The sequence below is a fragment of the Ammospiza nelsoni genome, chromosome 11 (assembly GCF_027579445.1).
Source record: "Ammospiza nelsoni isolate bAmmNel1 chromosome 11, bAmmNel1.pri, whole genome shotgun sequence".
NCBI lineage: Eukaryota > Metazoa > Chordata > Aves > Passeriformes > Passerellidae > Ammospiza > Ammospiza nelsoni.
The window spans coordinates 4,172,889-4,191,234 of record NC_080643.1 but is presented as its reverse complement, the minus strand read 5'-3'; the positions used below and the strand labels follow the sequence as shown (position 1 = coordinate 4,191,234).

At 43.9% G+C, this 18,346-nt stretch overlaps 1 protein-coding gene across 2 annotated transcripts in view; it reads right to left on the bottom strand.

Moving 5' to 3' along the window:
* The window catches only part of FOXP1 (forkhead box P1), an 86,391-nt gene extending 68,472 nt beyond the window's left edge, over positions 1-17,919 (bottom strand). Inside the window, exons 1-4 of one of the 2 annotated variants that reach the window (XM_059480450.1) lie at positions 17,838-17,919; positions 7,077-7,214; positions 5,895-5,984; positions 513-672 (exon numbers count right to left, since the gene is read on the bottom strand). In XM_059480450.1, coding sequence (XP_059336433.1) covers positions 513-672; positions 5,895-5,984; positions 7,077-7,196 — 370 coding nt within the window. In that variant the 5' untranslated portion in view covers positions 7,197-7,214; positions 17,838-17,919. Of the gene's footprint in view, positions 1-512; positions 673-5,894; positions 5,985-7,076; positions 7,215-17,837 lie in introns of those variants that run through there. The other variant, XM_059480451.1, reaches the window with a different exon arrangement.
* Between the last annotated feature and the right edge of the window lie 427 nt (positions 17,920-18,346).

The following is an 18,346-nucleotide window of genomic DNA, read 5'->3' as shown; positions in this document are numbered from 1 at the left end:
ACGAAGGCTGTGGAGAGCAGCCCTGTCCCCTGTCCCTGGCAGCCACAGCCAAGGGCACTCAGAGCTCCCCAGCCTGCAGGTCAGAGCTGCTCCGTGCCAGCTCACGGCCAGGCTGGGACCAGGAAGGCCCAATCAACACATCTGGGAAAGGAAAAGCTGCTCTCACACACACCCTTAGCCATGCAGCCAGCACCAGGAATCAATAAAGACTCCTCCTGTGAAGGATTCCGAGCCCAGATGAGCACGACCAGCAGCTCTCAGTCTGCCAGACTGGCTACAGCTGTGCAAACTGCACATGAACTCCAAGCCCTCTGCACCCCGCCAGTCAGAGCAGCCCAGGATTGCAGCACCGCCCTTCCCAGAAAACACCTTCACAATGCCCGCCCTGCCCAGCAGAACCTTTCTGTGCTTATTATCCTATGAGCCTGTGAGCTCTTTTCCTCCCCCCATGAGACAATTCTGTGTGAGTGTGCGCCCCTGCCCTGGCTCTGCCACCCAAGCCCCTCACCTACCTTGTGCAAGGGGTTGCAAAGGCAGAGTAGGCTGCCCGGGCTGGATGGTCAGCAGCCCCTGACGCTGCAGAGACAGGAGGTGCTGCTGCTGCAACTGCTGCATCTGTAAGAGCTGCTGCTGGAAGGCCAACTGCTGCGTGGCCACTTGCTGCTGCTGGGGCTGGAAAAAACAACAACAAAAAAATTAAAATGCACACTTGTTAATACAATAGCAAAGCAGAGGATTCACAGCGCTCCTCAACTTGCTTCAATTTCTGATGGCAGTCGCTCGGTATCAAGGCCAAGCCAGTGAGCCCACCACCCCTGGCAAGGAGCCCAAGGTATGGTTAGATGCTGGAGCTAACACAGGGCTGCAGATTCCCATCTCCAGTGGTTAACTTTCACCAAACCTAAATCCCTGCTGCCATCCCATGTATATAGCATTTCTTGGTCCATGTGTTCATGTTTTACCCCAGACATGGCTGCATTCCAGTGGTGGGTAAAGCAAAAGCTGATGAAAATCCTGGGTAATTCTTCGAGGCAAAGAACATGAGAATCACACCCCATGATCACATCACACTTAGATGTAACAAGAAACCCTGCACTGTGCTCTGTTTGCTCATTCAAGGGCTGTCTCAACTATTAAGGCAATTCGACTAGCTTAATTTATGGTATTTTATACTCACTCTCTTCTTCATCCATCAAGCCTCACAATACTTTCTGTTACACTGGAATTATTCTGTGCTGTATTTAAGGCTGCTACTTCTGCACTTTGAAATTTTTAATTATTCTCACTAGAAAGAAGATGGAGTTGCTTTACTCCACAGGGATGTGAACCTTGAACCTTCGAGGTGTAAAAGAACATGTTGCTTTTCTCACTACTGTACCCGGAGAAGCTTTTAACTACTCTGTTTATCACTTCTGACATAAATAAATGAGAAAAAATCAGACCTTTGAAGAAGAAAAACTTCATCTAATATTGTTAATTAGCCATGACAAACGATGAAATAACATTGTAAATCTTTCATAGAAACAGCCACTAGATTTTAATTACACACATTCATAATTTAGCAAACAACATCTTACTTGAATGTGAGTGTTTAATATGTACAGTACTCGAGGCTTCAGAGTCCTTAATTTTGTTCAGTTAAGGAAGCCTCTAGGTTTTGCTTCCATGCTCATCTTGTGTTTTATTTGCTTTGTTCTTTAAAATCCATGAAAGGCTTTGCATTTTGATAAATATCTTTTTATTTATTGTACAATGACAGGAGGAAAACTTTTGTTGTGTAAAACATCAATACATCATGCCAGTGTTTAGCAGTTCCTTGTGCTAGCCAAAAAAAATTAATGTAGATTTCCTTAGTAATTATCTGAGTGATAGAAAGATAATACAGTGCAGTAGTACAATAAATAGAAGGAAATTATCTAATATCCCTAATCTGCTAGGAATCATATCAAGGTGGAGGTCTTATACACATTATGGCTAACAATTATGGAAAGAAAATTAACTCTTACCAAACCGCACACTTTCACAAACAAACCCCAGCCAGATCCCAAGCTTTCTGTCACCTTTCCTTGACACCAAGCCAGAGGATCGCTGGCCCCATTCCCTACTGGTGTTACACAGGGAGAAAGTCCCACCAGAGCTGCTGGAGCACGACTGACAGACACCAACTGTGGGTTTGACCTCCACCTTCTCGTGCCAGCATGCCCCATCAATCCTAATACGGCAACTGACTGAATACCCACAACTCTGAGAGCCAGCCATTCTATTAGTCTTATTTATAAACTCAATTTATCTTACTTCCAAAGAAAACCTTGGACTTCAGGAACACATCTAAACAAATAGGTGTTTGGATATTCTGAAACTCGGAGAGTTTACATTTCTTTGCAACAGCTTGCTCTGACACATCCATTTGTTGCAACTATTTGCAACAGCACCATATGCATGCAGGCCCCAGCAACAGTTGTATTGAGCTAAAGTAATATTTCCCTCCATAAATATTAATTTTAAAATATATACACTTAATGAATTTATATTAACATATTTATATTATTAGTACCAGTAGTAAGCTGTGTTTTACCTATTTGCCATAAGAGTGCAAAGTTAGCACATAGGGTTTTTTTAAAAAACCCTTTATATCAATTGAATGACGCCCTTTTGGATGTCTTCTCAGCTATCCTAAGAAAAGCTCTTGAACACACTCTACTTTGAAAAGCCAGGATATAAAAGTATACAAGGCCCATTGTCCAAGAAAGAATTTAAAAGCAAGACATGTTGCCAAACTGCGCTCCCCACCCAGTTACCAAACACAGGATACAAGGCAGTTTGTTTACTTCTCACAATTGAATGCATACAAAAAAGGTCTCGGTGCAGTCCTGTTGTCAGGTCAGTAGTCAGTGTTAAAATGCTGAAATATCCTGATAAAACTTGCATTTTTGATCCCCTCCCTAAAGCTTCTGTCAAAGGTCTGTTTTTCTTTCTTAGGCTACTCCCTACTGCCTAACATAAACTGTCACAGCGCCGGAGGACAAACGGCCCCGCTCGGGAAACCGCACGCTCCGTCCAGCGCCGCGGCTGCGCCAGACCCTGAGCACCCCCAGCTCTGGGGAGCCCCGAATTGTCCAGGGGAGAGCAGGAACAGGGCTGAGATCCCCCCCAGCACCTCTGCCCCTCGCTATCGGGCACTGCTCAGCCTCTGCTACCCGCACAGCCCTCGAGTGAAACCCCAGGAACCTCGCTGGGGTCTGTCTGCTGCTCTGCTCGGGGCTCGGGTCCCGTTCAGCTGCGGGGCTGGGGAGGTTTGTTGTGTTTTCCTTTTTTTCACCAGAGCACAATAGGACAAGGCACTCACAAAATGACTTGGGGGATGCTGTACATGAATGCGCTTGTTCCATCTGTCAAGGTACAAGCTCAGCCCTCGTTAGCACGGCAGCCGCCGGCCCCCACCACAGCACTGCCTGTCAGTTTTCAGTGCCAGAGGGAGGGGGAAGAAATAAAATAATACAAGACCACCTTTACCATGCTAATTTAGCAAGAATAACCTCCTTAAGCTGGGCTGAACAAACCTGTGGGGTGAAATGCATTGTTGAAATGGATCTCCACTAAAACCATCAGCAAAAATACTCCCCCCCAAACCCCTAGAATAAGCTGGAGAGAGTTAGGTCCTTGTTCTCTTTCCAGCTATCGTGTTAAAATGCTCTTCTTGAAACAGGAAGGAGTCCTTTCTTATTGTTGCTTTCGCTAGTGTAATATCAGAAGTGTGACCACAGTAAATCAGTGTGTTAGATATTGAAATGCCATCACATTGTCTAACTTCCCTTCTTGTCTTTTTTAACACAAAGTATTTTTTTTCTTTAAGCTCCAAGCCCTCATCTTTGTGTCTGAGATGCTCTCCTGTCTGACAACAGCAATTTAGAAGAGTTAACTTTTATCGTTCATTCTGCTGTGTAACTTTCCCCTTCAAATTTCTTTATCTGCCCTCTGAGCTCATCTGAACTTTCATGTTCTCCCAGCATGTAGGCTTGCATTCAAAACTATGTCTAATAGACCAAATAAGAGGTTAATAAGAAGTGGCAACAGAAAGAAAAAATACAATCCCTGGTAACTGATAAGAATGACAGTGGCAGCCCTTTATTGTTTGTCTTCAAATATAGAGTTAAAGATCTTTAAAAAACTAAATTTTGACGCCTTTGAAAAGAAAGAAGCACAAAATAACAACAGGGGGTTATTGCCTGCCAGCCACAGGGGAGAAGCTCCATAATTCTTATTCTCCCTTTTGAAGGCTGTTAGAAATCTGATTCAAAAAAGCAACAGCAGAAGGAGAAAGCCTCTTGAGGCTATCGCCATTTCCTGTGATCATGCATAATGCGTTTCAAAAGTGGGTTTTTACCAATTCTGTTGATCAATTGCACCTCCTTCATATTCCCTCTTTTTTCTGCTGTGTTTACATCTGATGTGACTCAATGACAAGCGCTGTCTGAGACTGTGAAACAGACCTGTCATGTTGATTTATGGGCGCATCAAACCACGACTTGTCCAAACTGAAGCTCGCAGTTCATTAATTAGAGAGTTGTGACTTTGAAGTCAGCTTTCAGACTGTGGTTTTTAACATTTGGCTTAATTTATATGCTCTTGAATGTGGATCTCTAAGGAAAAAACTGAAATTCCCTTCTTGTCTTTGAACTTCTTTTGACCGCACAATAATCATTTCTTTGTCCAGAGTGATGCCTGCATCCCAGAGTCATTAACGCGCATTGAACTGCCACTGATGAGTAAGCCCTACTGAATTAGAAAAACAGCCAGCAAAACAAAGCTGAGAGCATTCTGCACAGTGATATCTCACAATTACATGCCTTCCCTCCCTGTGCCATTTCCATTTTAATTACTGTTAGTCCTTTAGATTTACATTTTAGACACTTTTTAATCTGTTCCCTTTTTATTATAGTGGCGCCCGTAAGCGCGCTATGGTTAAGGTTGTGTCAGCGTTTCCATTATAAACCCCCCTGTTTTCAGGGGTTTATAACTCAGCTGGAAAAATTCACTCTGGGTTGAAACTTGGCACAGGTGGCACGATTTGCCGAAATTTCAAGGGGAATGGGGAGCAGAAATCGGTGCATGCTTTGAGCAACACCCCTTGTCAGGTGACACGAGCGTAGCCGCTGTCACCGGACATCACCCAGTGTCTCGCGCCAAGAGGCAGCTTTCTAGGATCTACCTAAGCCAGCACTGATGTCAGATTAAACAGGAAAGTCTCAGACTCCTCCACACTTATCAGGTGGGGTCAGCACCTTAAAGTAAATGTAATTGCAGGAAAAGTAAATCTAAGCACACCAAAACCAATGAAGCTTTGGATGTGACAGGTTATGTTGGAAGGGAAGGACAGGCAGAAACTACCCTGGCCTGTCCTCTCCAGTTATGGACCATCAGAGCAAGGTCTCCTGCCACCTCTTCTCTGTGTACCACTGATGCTGCTCCAGTGTGAGGAATGTGCAACCAGAACCTCCCTGGTTGGAAAGTGCAAGCCCAAACTCAACACCTCTCGGCATTCTGCCTTGTTTAGAGAGGACAGCAGCGATCTGGGCCTGCTGCCTTGCCCCCTCCCCTCTCCACCATAACTAACTCCCCAAAGCACTCTCCCAAAATACAAGTCTAGATGCCTGCTCCAGGACTCATACCAAACAGCAAGGCCTGGTCCTCTGCTATAAAATATGTGGCAGCGAGCAAATGGAAAGCACAGGAAAACACAGGCGAAAACAGGACAATAACTCTAAATCTGAAAGCTGAGGCCCGATAGAGTCAGTTCAGTTGTGCAATCATTTATAAGATGAATGACAGTTTAATAGCCACTAGACAGTCCCCAGGGATCTGTGGTTTGAAAGTAAAATGGGTATTGTCTGTACCTCTTTAGGCTGTTTTCCAGCATGTTGTTGCTGTAAAAGTTGAAGCTGCAACTGTTCCTGTTGTTTCTTATAAAACTCTTGAAGCTGCTGCTACAAAGAAAAGGAAAGATGGTAAGTAACAAAGTGGAGAGCCAATTCAGTGTCCCTTTTGGTGTAACACACAAACTGTGATTTGAAAAATAGCATCCTTTTATCTGTAATGGTCTGACCTTTAGTTTGAAACTCAACAATAAATTCAGTGCACACTGACTATTCTTGGCATTATCGTTTGAAAAGTAATCTCCAAAATGAACTGATGAAAAACATACCATTTTCTACACAAACTAATTAAAATAAGGCAAGGAATGACCTTTGATTGTAACAACAAAGCCAAAATGCCCTTGCTGAGAGAGCCTGGCGGATCTCTGTTGTGAAACACACATGCTTTCTAAATGATAGGGTTTGACTGTATTAAGTGTTGTTCAATACATGCATAGACATCCTGGGAAATGCTCTCCTCCTCCCGTTGCCCAGATGTGCTCCATGCACAGGCAGCGCTCCGGCTGCGGGCAGGACGAGCCTGGGAGCCAGGAGGAGCAGGCAGGGTTGGGCTGGGGGGATGCTGACACCCACCCACCCGGGCTCCCTGAGACCCCGCTGTGCCAAACCCTGTAATAACAGAGCCTCGGGGCTTGTTGGTGGCCAGCTTCCAGCTGAGAAAGGACCACGGGCTGCAAGAAGCTCTGACACACAGCCCAGCATATGTCCGCTGAAATCAAACAGGCTTGCAAACCTCTCCACTTCTGTTTCCACAGCCCTTTACGGTTCCAGATGGAAATAACGAGGTCTAAATTGGGAAGTATGGCCCTTCTACCTTGTTTATTCCAATTATTCAGGGCACACCAAGCCTTCTGAGGGATGCAGGCAAAAGCAACAGGGACATCTGCCGAAGTCCTGACACTTAAATATGCATCTGTATTATTTAGCTGATCCTGGAAACACTCCTAGCACTGCTCTCTGGATTTGTTTCCAGTAGCTATTTCTAGAATTAAAAACAAAAGAGCAGTCAGTGCAGCTCACAGCATGGCTGCTCCAAGGTTCAGACTTGAGATGTGGGCAGCTTCTTTCCCCAAGGGTGCTCCAGGAGGTGAAGCCTCCAGCATCCATAGGGGCCACCTGAGCAGCTGTCAAGGAAACAATTACCTGTTGAAGCATGAGTGCCTGCTGCTGTTGGAGCAGGACTTGGAGTTGCTGGGGAGTTAGCACTTGTTGCTGGAGGATCTGCTGCATTTGCTGGGGAGTGATCACTTGAGGTGTCATCATAGCCACCGACACTGGAACCTGAAGGCCAAGAGGAGACAGAGAGGGTCAGAGCACATCCCCACAGCTCCTCCATCATCCCCATGCCAGGGGAGCCCATTTCTGGCATCAAGGGGGCTGAAGGTGAGAGTCCTCACAGCCCACCCTGGCTGGCACACAGGTACTGACCACACCTTCCTAAATTCCCCTTTTGCAAAACACTATCGGATGGAAATTCCTTAAAGTAAGTAATACGATAAAGATTTATTTATTTGTACAAGGAATCATCAGCTGGGTCCTTCCCCTCCCAGAAAGCCCTTCTGTAGAAAAATCCAACAGCCAAATGTCCCGCGCTGATGGGATCTAGACCCTATTACGACCGGTTTTTCAGAAAATTGAAGGAAGGCTCAGTGATGTGAATAACAGCACTAGACTCCTATGCAATTTTTACAGAAAGGCCCTACCACGATGTCTTTACCATTCCATATTCACCCAGCATACAGATGTCTTCAATTCTTTCATATTATGTGAGATACCATTAAAAGCCGCTTTCCATGACATTTCAGTGACAAACAGCTACAGTGATGAACTTGATAGCATTTCATATTTGCAACTGTTAACACGTTTCTGCACGGGCATCTTTGCAAGGAACCTGTACACTGTATCTGAAAGGATGATGTCTTGTTCAGATAAAACACTGACATTAAAATGACAGGCTGTCTTGGCCAAGGTTACACAAATTGTATTCAAGCGGATACCTAATGACAATGCTATGAATTCTGCAAGCTTTCTAGAATGTAATTTAGCTATTCAAAATAATCACTGCACTTGTGTTTAATTTGCAGACTACATGAGAACCATTTTGTCAGTCCCAGTAATGCAAGAAGACTATTTCCCTAGAAACCCACCCCTCTACCCTCCATTCCAAAAAAGGAAAAGAAAAAGAAGGGAAAAAACAATAGAGGAAAAGACAAAACCCGTATGAGTTTTAACAGTAATATTAGAGCACCTTACTTTTCGATAGTTTTAAATCAAACACATGACAGCACAAAACTAAAAGCAGTAAAGGATATACTTTGCTAAAAAGGATCTCCTGTCATCTCATGTATTACAATAAAAGCTAATAATATGTTTAGCACTTTTTCTGTGCACCACTTTAAAAAAAAATCAGCAGACAATAGCTGATCAGAAGATAAAGGAGTTTAAAAAAAAAACCTCCAGTGTAGTAGTAAGCAAGAGAGAAATGCAGTATTAATTTTATGTAACATAATGTCTTAATATGCAGTTTATCTTGACTTTTTCACATGATTTGTCCTGTCATTTGCATAGCAAGCTCTCATTCCTAATTTCACAGTCATTATGCACTGATGTCCTGATTTCTCAGCATCACTAATCTTGATGAACTAAAAATGGTTCCTGAAGGTCAGACGCATGTACAGTGCACATCTCCCCGTGTTGTTGTGTACACGTCGCGTGCCAGGGCCAGACACTGCCTCCAAAATGTTTACCTGAGCAGAGCCCAGCACCATCCCATGACATCCCATTAATGCCAACATGGTGAGGTCCTCTGAGCACTTCCCGTGGCACAGCACATTCCCACATCACTGATGGGGTGGGCAAAAGGAGATTTAATTACAGGACAAACACCAGAACCACCAAAACCAGTGGCCATTCTCTCATGGTGCCATGTCCCTGTACCTATGGGAAAGCCACCACCCTGCCACGCAGGACCAGCTCTGAGGACACTGAGTCATCAGGATGGGTAATCCCATTAATTCAGAATATCTTAATCCACAGTCTTTTACAAACTTTTCTGGGAGTAGAAAAATTATTTAATTAAATCCTGCCGTCACTATCTTCGCCCCAAAGCGTGACTCACCTTCATTATTCTCATCCCCAGAGAAGTTTACTTTACCCTGGGGTTTGTACTACCTCTTATTGAAGCTGGACCAAGCAAACAGAAGAGGAAGCATGCTTAAGTATGTTTTCTGTGCCCTTCTTGGAAGACAGACAAGACAAATACTCTTCAGTCAGATTTATGACGACAAGCAGGGATGCAGACAGGAATAGGGTGGGGTGCTGTAAACCCTACACATCGGTGATTAATCCAAAGGGCTGCATTCTGCCGTCAGCTGGGCAGGGACAACTCCCATTCACTTCCATGGCCTCTCTGCACGTTTATCTTGGGACAGATCTGGCGATTAGGTCCTATCTTTGAAAACTGGCCACGTACCTTCCAGTAACAAATCTCTTAGCTGCACACTCCTCGCTAGAACAGAAGCACTTAAGCAGAAAGAAAAAAATAATGCATGTATGTACTGCACACAGTGACAGAGTACAAGTACACAGAGTACGAGCTTGTGTCGGTCTGTTTGACTTCATTTTACCATCTGAAACCACATTTTCACACCACACCTGCGCTTCTAAAGAAGGTGCTGCCTTCCATTTATAAACACAGCTAACAGCCACATTTAGCCATGGCCTGTACTTTAGTTTATCACAAAAGCAACTTACGGAAACCTTGCACAAACAAACCTAAATGAACCAGAAACTATTGTGTTAAAAATTACAACACACATCCCGGACGAGTGTGGGCACACACATACGGTCTGAGGGACTTTAAATAGTTAAGAATGATGGCCTATATATCCACTCTCTTAACTCCCAACGTCCAACTTTTCCATGTAGCTAGTCCCCGGTAATACTAGGAATCAAAGGGCATGCAGCACCAGCAATAGGCTATTATAGCCCACACTTTATTACCCATTACTACCGAGGTCATTAGCGGTAAGAGTGATTGTACCGGTCTTAACCTATTGATCATTGTAACTACTATCATTTAATCCCGTGTTGAATGTCTGGAAAGCTGCTAAAGGCACACAAGAGAGAGTGCTTTAGTGATGAGAAATATAGCCAAAGCTTGGAAATTACACTTTGATTCATAAAATCTAGCCAGTGGTTTAAATCAATAGTATTTAAAACAGTCATGTAAGTTCTTAACTACAGCTCTCTAATATTTATGGGTCCCTTTTTGAGTGTACTCAGTCAAAACTAAACTTTATTTTAGATACTGTGCAATATACTTTACATTATGTTAGATAAAAAATATTTATTTCTGATATTTTGTCTGATAGTAAGTGAAACTTAAACCAAGAGCTATAAATTCATTTTAGATTTCTATCTCTTAGATGTCAACTTAAATGTGTTGCCAAAAAAAATTACAAACCAACTTTAAAAATGACTTAACTGTTTAAGTACATGAAAATGAGCATGTTTTATGAGTTAACAATGAATCACAGAAGGCAGTCTATGAAGAACTAAAATAATTCTGTCTTACTGCCTTCAGGGAGTTGAAGTTCAAATTAAACTACTGGCAGATATATTTAAAGAATGCTAGGTTAGCATGCAGAGAAGAAATCAATCTTTTATTTTTTCTTTCAAGTTGTTTATTTCTATTTTGCACTTGAAACATGATTGTTGTTATTGATATGATTAATGAACTACTTTTGGTATTGTTGACTGATAACAATAGGGTGTGGTAGATACCCAGCTGCATGTAAACCTGGCAGCAAAGGTAAAAATACAGCTGCAATTTGGCTTTGGGAGCTGTGCTAGTATGGACCTGCTGACATGCTAATACCATCAACGGCAAAAAATGTCTTTAATACTCACAATTGTCTTCGCTCACTGTTTCTGTTTCTCCCAGGGTTCTGCCTCCGGTCCTCTGCATCCCCCAAAGCCCTCCTGGCCCCACAATCCCCTCTGAGACCCTCCCATTTCAAGCCCTAAAAATGCCCTATTTTGACAAGACCGACCAAGGGAAACTTCCACAAACTTGGGCCAAGCTCCTCTTTAACTTCCCCACGAAATTACAGCAGGGATGCATTTGTCACTCCTCCACACAACCCAGACAAGGGTCACGGGGATGAAAATGATTTAGTCCTATTTCATCATCTCCATTCCTTCATTTTTGGTGATATTAATATAATTAAATACTAGCTAAATAATTTCAAGTAGTTTAATCTTGTATGAAGGAAAAAAAAAAAAAAAGGAAAAAAGAAGAATGCCATTTTCACACCCCGTGCCTCCAATGCTGGATACGGCTGTAGTCCTGTTAACTGTCAGCAGGCATGCATGGAAGATGGGGAGGATTTCCTTAATTCATAAAGAATAACTCTGCCAGAAAATCCTTTTCTCCTGCAATCTATGTTCGAACTTGATTTCAGTCAGCCCTCATCCCAGGCACCTTGGATTTCCAAACAGCAATTCTTCGGTTAAAGATTTTGTGATAAAAGTTAAACGGAGCAAAACAGCTGAACACAGAAAAGAACAAGTCGCTGAGGAACAGTTAAAAATACTGAACGACAGTAAAAATAGCTACGGCCAGACAAAACCAAACAATGAACTTGAGCTGCCCTATTAGCAAGACATTAAATGCAATATATTTAAAATATTAAAAAAAATTCAGGCGGAACAATGCAAAACAGGAGAAGATAAAGCACTGACACCCTGGCAAGCAGAGAGGCACGATGCCACAAGCCAGAGCAGAGCCCAGCAAAGTAAGAAGTGCTGAGGGCAGGCAGGACCTGCTTCCATCCTGAGACTAAAACATTTCCGACACAGTATTTCATGCTGCAAAACCCCACACAAAACGCCACTGTCGGAATTATTCACGCAGGAACTGCAGTGCTGGTTCATTATGCGAAATGGAATCTCACTTTTAGACTTAGTTCTTTTGCCATAATACAGCACAGCACATTAAGACAGGTAATGTTTATTATATTAATGTAAAATCAGCTAAGTAGTCTGTCATTAGCATAACTGTGCTCTCTGTAACAATACAACTCCCTTTTGTAAGAGGGAATAAAACCTCCTTAAAATTAAATTAGCATTTTATTATTATAATTTTGTTTATTGTATTTTATCAGGAGTGAAGATCTCTTTCTGACCCACAGAAAGCAAAACGATGGGCTATGCTGACATTCCCTGGCATGTCAGGATGTCTGCCGTCTTCTGCATTCTCTTCTAGCTGAGGAAAAATGGGAATATTTTGGTATTTGTTTACAGAATGAAACATATGATCTTATCTTCCACTTCTCATGCATACCAGGTTTCTCACTAAGTGCCAGGATAATTGTTTCTGCTATAATAAATACCCATTTAATTTGCATAAAAATATAAAGTTTACATAAATTAAATCCTTTCTACATCTAACATTTGTCAAATAGAGACTAAACCAGAAGATACACACACACATCCAAATACCCCTTTAAAAAGATGAGTGAGATTTTAAGCTTGAGATAACCATCATAATTTTTCACATTTTAAAAAGTTACCATTTTTGTTTCCATCTCTAGCATGAAAGGAAAAATTATATAACCTGCTGTACATGGTTTGAAATAGTGGTGAATTTATAATGATTCACTTTAAAACTAAAAAAAGAAAAAAAGGAAAAAAACCTGCATTTTTTTCCAGAGTTTAGGAAGGGAAATGTTAGATCAAAATATTCTGCCAAAAAAGCCTCAAATAAAGCAAAAGCAATCCTGCTTAGAAACATCCAAAATACCCCTAAAGCCCTTGAAAACCCCTTGAAACCCTCTCTCCCAAATACCCTTAATATACTGAGAATGATCATGGTGTCAGACTCCTTACATTTGTGTATTAATTCATACATACATTATGGAGAGCTTAATTAAATAATAAAAGACCACGATTGAAGCAGCAACATTTAATATGCCCAGAATTTCATGTGAGTGAAAGAGAAGTGTTATACAGAGGGGATTTTCCTTTATTCTTTTTTTTTTTCTTAGGGCAGATTTTAAAGAACTGCAACTCCCAACAGATTTCTAGGAAGGATGAGCCCCCTCTACATCCCTGGCTATTTTTTCCTGCAAGAATCAAATCCATAGCTGCCTGCTCTTCAAACCCCGGGCATTTGAGATGACGTACACTGTCGTGGCCAGTTGAAAAAAAAATTAGTGATTCTTGAAAAAAAAAAAAAAAAAATCCACCTAGTTAAATCATGCTGTTTATTTCCCACACAAACCAGAGCTCTGCTTAAACACTCGGGTTGGCTTTGCCACTCTGATTCCAAGCGATGCCTTGATAACAGTTGTAAACTTTATTTGCTTAAAAATGTGCAGGTTTTCACACCTATGGCAGACACCTACAGCTGAACATCACAGCTAAGCACAACGGTGCAAATTAGATTCTAATGAGAAAACATCAGTTGCTTCTTTGACAATTTTGCCATTCACTGATTTACTTCTAATGAAGATGCACTCCAACCAGCCAGCTCGCCGTGTTAAAGGTCAAAGCACGTTCAAAAAAATGCCTCACAAAATCAAGGCAAATGGGCAACCCGCAAAGAAACCTTCTCATAAAGTGGCGTGGCAATTAGAGTAATTGTGCAAAAAGCCGTCTTCGGTAAAAAGTAAAAGAAATTAAGCTGCCACTACTGTAACAGGTTAGATGAAAATCAAAATTTAATGTATTCTCCCTTGTGTCATCTTGTTTTGTCAAGACATCAAATAGAATTGGAAAGTACAAAATAACAAGCCCTTGAGAAATCACAGAAGCCGACCTTTTTGATGTTGTTGGTTTACCTTGTTCTCAGTTATTTGAACAATGATGTTTCAGATTTAAGGGCAAGATAAAGCTTAAAAATTAAAACCCGTTGTCAGTTTGGGGAGGAGGGGTTGTTGTCCCTCCCAAATAACAGAGCATCTTACCTAATCAATGAAGGCAAATCCGTCCGAAACTAGTGCACAGAACAATTAACAATTCCACTTATTTGTTCAATATTCAGTCTGGGTTCTATAACATTCATTCAACTTCAATACAGACTACAGATCCTCCTGCTAGCGCAGGAAACCGCACTGGAAAGGTTAAAAAGAAGAAAAAAATAAAATAGAAGAAAAAAAGGCTGGGGCAGAGATATTTGCCAGTGCTGCTTCTCTCCCAATCTCTACACAGCCACTTCAATCTGCAGATGAGTACATGGTGGATTTTTTTTCCCCTTTCCTTTTAACTGGAAAGCGAAGCTGAACAAGTAAGCACCTTATAAAAACAAAACAGGACAGAACATTTTAACTGAACTACAGCAAAGTAGTTTCCAGTAATGCAGTTCTGCTTTCAATAAAACAAACAAACTGCTTAAAACCAGCCAAGCCTTTCACCAAACAATAACAAATTTAGCTTATGGTGTCAGGACTTTCCCACAATCTAGTTCTGCAGGTGTTGATAAAACTACCCCAGCTACCACTTTTCCCTAGCAAAGAGGGGAGAAAAACACCAGTAAGTTACCCTGCTACTGAGAAACCTTTACAGAAAGTAAATCCAAGTGCTGTGTCCTCCCAGCTCACGTTTGTCTACAGCAGCACTGAAAAGACTAAGAAATACGGCACAGAAAAGCACAGGAGCTTTTGAAACTCCCTAAACTTCTGAATGTAAAAATCCTTCTCCCCTTACCTTTCTCCAGCTGCCGGAGCATGTAATCACAGACACAGAAACCAAGGCATTTTGCACCGAAATAATAATTTCAGGATTTTAAGAACAGCTTCATTCTCAAGCATCAAGGGTGCTTGAGCACTCTCAGGTTAAAACGGTGCATAAGAAATCGCTCTGACTGCCCTACCTCACTTTCAATGCCTAAAAATCCATTTCATCCTTCTCCACACAACTGTTGCAACCCTTTTCTTCCTTGCACACAACTAAAACCAACTGCACTCGTGCAGACATCAGAGCCCACTGTCCATCAGTGCAACCATCCATCTGTGACCCCTCTACCGTGGGCTCTGATCGCTGTTCACACCCCAGCACCAATTTCAGCGTGGGGTTAAGAGCTACACTCCTAAATCGTGTGCAGGGCTCACTCAGCCCCAGAAGAACGTGAGGCACCCACACCTTCCTCTGAGCACTGAGGTCCCTGCAAAAACAGCGCAGGGATTTTATTTCTTCCCTGTCAATCCCATTGTATTTATGACTTCTCTTTAGTTCAGCTGAGTGACTGGTCAGAGCATGTCTCTGAGTTTTTTTTTTTTCTTTTAAAGCAAAAATAACAGTGCTTAGAAAAGGGAGGGCACAATGGCACAGCAAAGTGAATGTTAAACAAGACTCAGAAAAAAAAACAAACCAACTGTAGCAAACAAAAAAAATTTCAAAGCAGCCCTTCCTATCATAAGCTTTCTGATGATTTATGGTTTACCAACTCAGCAAGGTTACGCAACACTGCATGCCTTTAGATGCATTATTTGAGTCAGTTGAGATTTAATTAAGATCACAGCCTCCAAAATCCCTGTCAAATGAAAATTCACAGAAGACAATACACTATATATCCTCATGCAGATAGTCTCCATTCCATGCTCTGGAATAACATAAGTTAATCCTCGTTTCTATGGTGGCAGACAAAAGTTCACTAATTTTGTTTTCTTTTGACACTTGTGTTGTTTTCTGTTTTATGTCATGAGATCATTCCCTTTTGAGAGGGGAGGGGAGCTGATATAGGGGGAGAGGAGGGAGAGCAATATGTCTGAATATGGCAGCAGATGTATTTTGACATTCTCACAGCTCTGCTGTGATGTCATCAAGTTTTCATATAATTAACCCCTGCCAGTAAGAGCATCCTTTTATGACATCTGTCCATTGGGAAGAGGAGGAAGGAGTCAGGGAAAAAAGCACAAGAAGTCTTGCTCTCACACTAAAACCAAAATCAAACAAAATTAAATTAAGGCTACAAAACAGCATTTACATCTTCCTTCTGTATCAGTGACTGGCTTTCCCCAATTCATTATCTGCCCCAAGTCCCTGCTCACCTCCGAGGTGCTCTGAAACCACAAGCCACGGATGCCCAGCTCATTCCCAGCGCCTTCTCCTCCTGATGATCCTGGTGCAGGGGAACCCCTTCACTATATAATCCAGTTCCTCTATTTGCTAAGCATGAGCACGTTAAATAAAACAATATTTCTTACGGAGAAATTGCTAGAACTTTACCTCATTCCACTGTATTCCTATTTGCATTATCTTAATATCTGCTTGCTTATCTCATGGTTTAGAAATGACAGGTGCTAGCGGTCTTTTGTTTGACAGGCCACTACACAAATAACTGTCTTGCCTGAAAGGGCTAATGCACTACTAATGAACAATAAATCAACTTTGATTATAAAGTGTCAGACCAATCAGTTTGCAGTTCAGCTCTATCACAGTCTAGGCCAAGGCAGCTACTCTGTTCAGGCAGGACTCAGGTTTCATCTCTGCAGCCTTATCAATGAAATTTTTTGGACGTAGCCACAGGAGATCACTGAAAGCCCTCTGACAGCAGATTTTCCGCTGGCTGCGAGGACAGAGCCTGCTTTTAGAGACTTCCTAGGCTGCTACTACAATAAATATACAATCAACAAAAGCCATTTCTTTACCAGACAGAAGCACACTCTAATGTCATACGCACATGTGCACATGTGTTGTAGCCGTGACTTTTAGAAGCAAACAGAAATGCCTTTCAACTTGGTGTAAAAGATGTGCGAGATGCCTGAAAGCTCCGCACATTAAACACACTTACGAGGGGTTCGATCTGGTAAAAAATAATTTAACAGGCAGGGTGCTTACAGCTCCGGGGGGAGAGGAGGGTAAAGAGGCTCCTCACCTACTACAGCTACTGCACATGCACAAGGCATTCCAGGATTGGGCCCGGGAGCATCGGGCATGAGAATCAGCTGTGATCCAAATAAAAGAAAAGATTTTTAACATTTAAGTTTATTTATAAAAAAGCAAACTAGCGTACGCAAGTCGCTTTTTATTAGAAATAAACTTCAGCGATTTATTGTAGTTCACAACTCAACACTCACTGCTAGAATAAATCCAGCCGTTTGGTTTTCATAAACAGATCTTGGTCACCCTGAATGATTCACACTTCCTGCCACCAAACTTGTTTTTATTTAAAAATATGAAATGGTAGCGTGTCGAACGCCGGCACACGCACCGGCAGGACTGTGTCGCGTTACCGAGAGGCTTTTCCCTGCCACCAGCACAAGTCACAACTCTCACCGCCTTCGGAAACAAGCTGGCTTTGAAGGAGTTAATTGCAGAGAGGAAGAGTGTATATGCACTTTGCTCTAAACTTACCACCCACTTCCTAAGGGTTCCCTCCTCCCCGCCACCACCACCCTCGAAATTTCAGCTCACTCGCACTGCAACGCTGACACCGAGCCCGGCTGCGCCGAGATCCCGTTACATCCATTTCGCCGGGGTTCACAGCACCAGTCAATGTCAAAAACAAAGCTCGCTCACTCAATTTCCCCCTGGTAAATTGACTAGCGAATCCATTCAGCGATCCCGGTTCCTGACATTTAAACCTGTGTTTTATCCGGCTCCGTGCACTTTCCCTCCTTCCTCGCTCTTCTTCCCAACTCCTGCGCTGCGGCACAGCCCGCCCGGCTACGCGCACCCGCGACTGTCACGACAGGCGCCAGGCGACACGCTCCGCTCATCACTTCTGAAAACCCCCGGCGAGTTGCGGGGCGCACACGCTGTCCCTCCCTACCTCCCTCCCTCCTCCTCCCGCGGAGGAGCCGGGACCGCGCGGCTCCTCCAGGCTCCTCCAGGCCGCCGCGGCTCTTTCCGCCACTTTGCGCGGGCCTCCCGCCCCCGATCCCCCCGCGGGGCACCCACCTGGGCGGCGGCGGGCGGCGAGCGGCGCGCCGGGCCATGGAGCGGGCTGGCGGAGCGGCGGGCGCGGAGCGGTGCGGAGCCTCCGCGGGCGCGGGCGGAGTGCGGGGCGCGCTGCTCGCGGGCTGCCGCCGCCGCGCCGCCACCCGCGCGGCCCCGCCCTGCGCCGCCGCGCACACCCCGCCCCGGAACGGGGCGCCCCGCGGGCCGCCCCCGCCCCCCGCCCGGGCACCGCCGGCTGGACACCCCCCCGGACCCCGGGGCGGGGGAAAGCGCCGGCAGAGCGCGCTGGCGGCGGCCCGGGGGAGAGCCTCCTGCCCGCCCCGCAACTTTCCCGGCTCCCGCGGAAAGTGGCTGCCGCTCTGCTGCTGTCTGCCCGACAGCTCTGCCGCACCACCCCGCGATTTCGGTATCGGAAAGTAGAACGGAGAATAATAAAGAAACGAGCACAAGGTGCTTCTGACGGGAGTTTGCACCGAAGCGGGGCAGAGCGCCCGGCCTGCGGAGGGGAG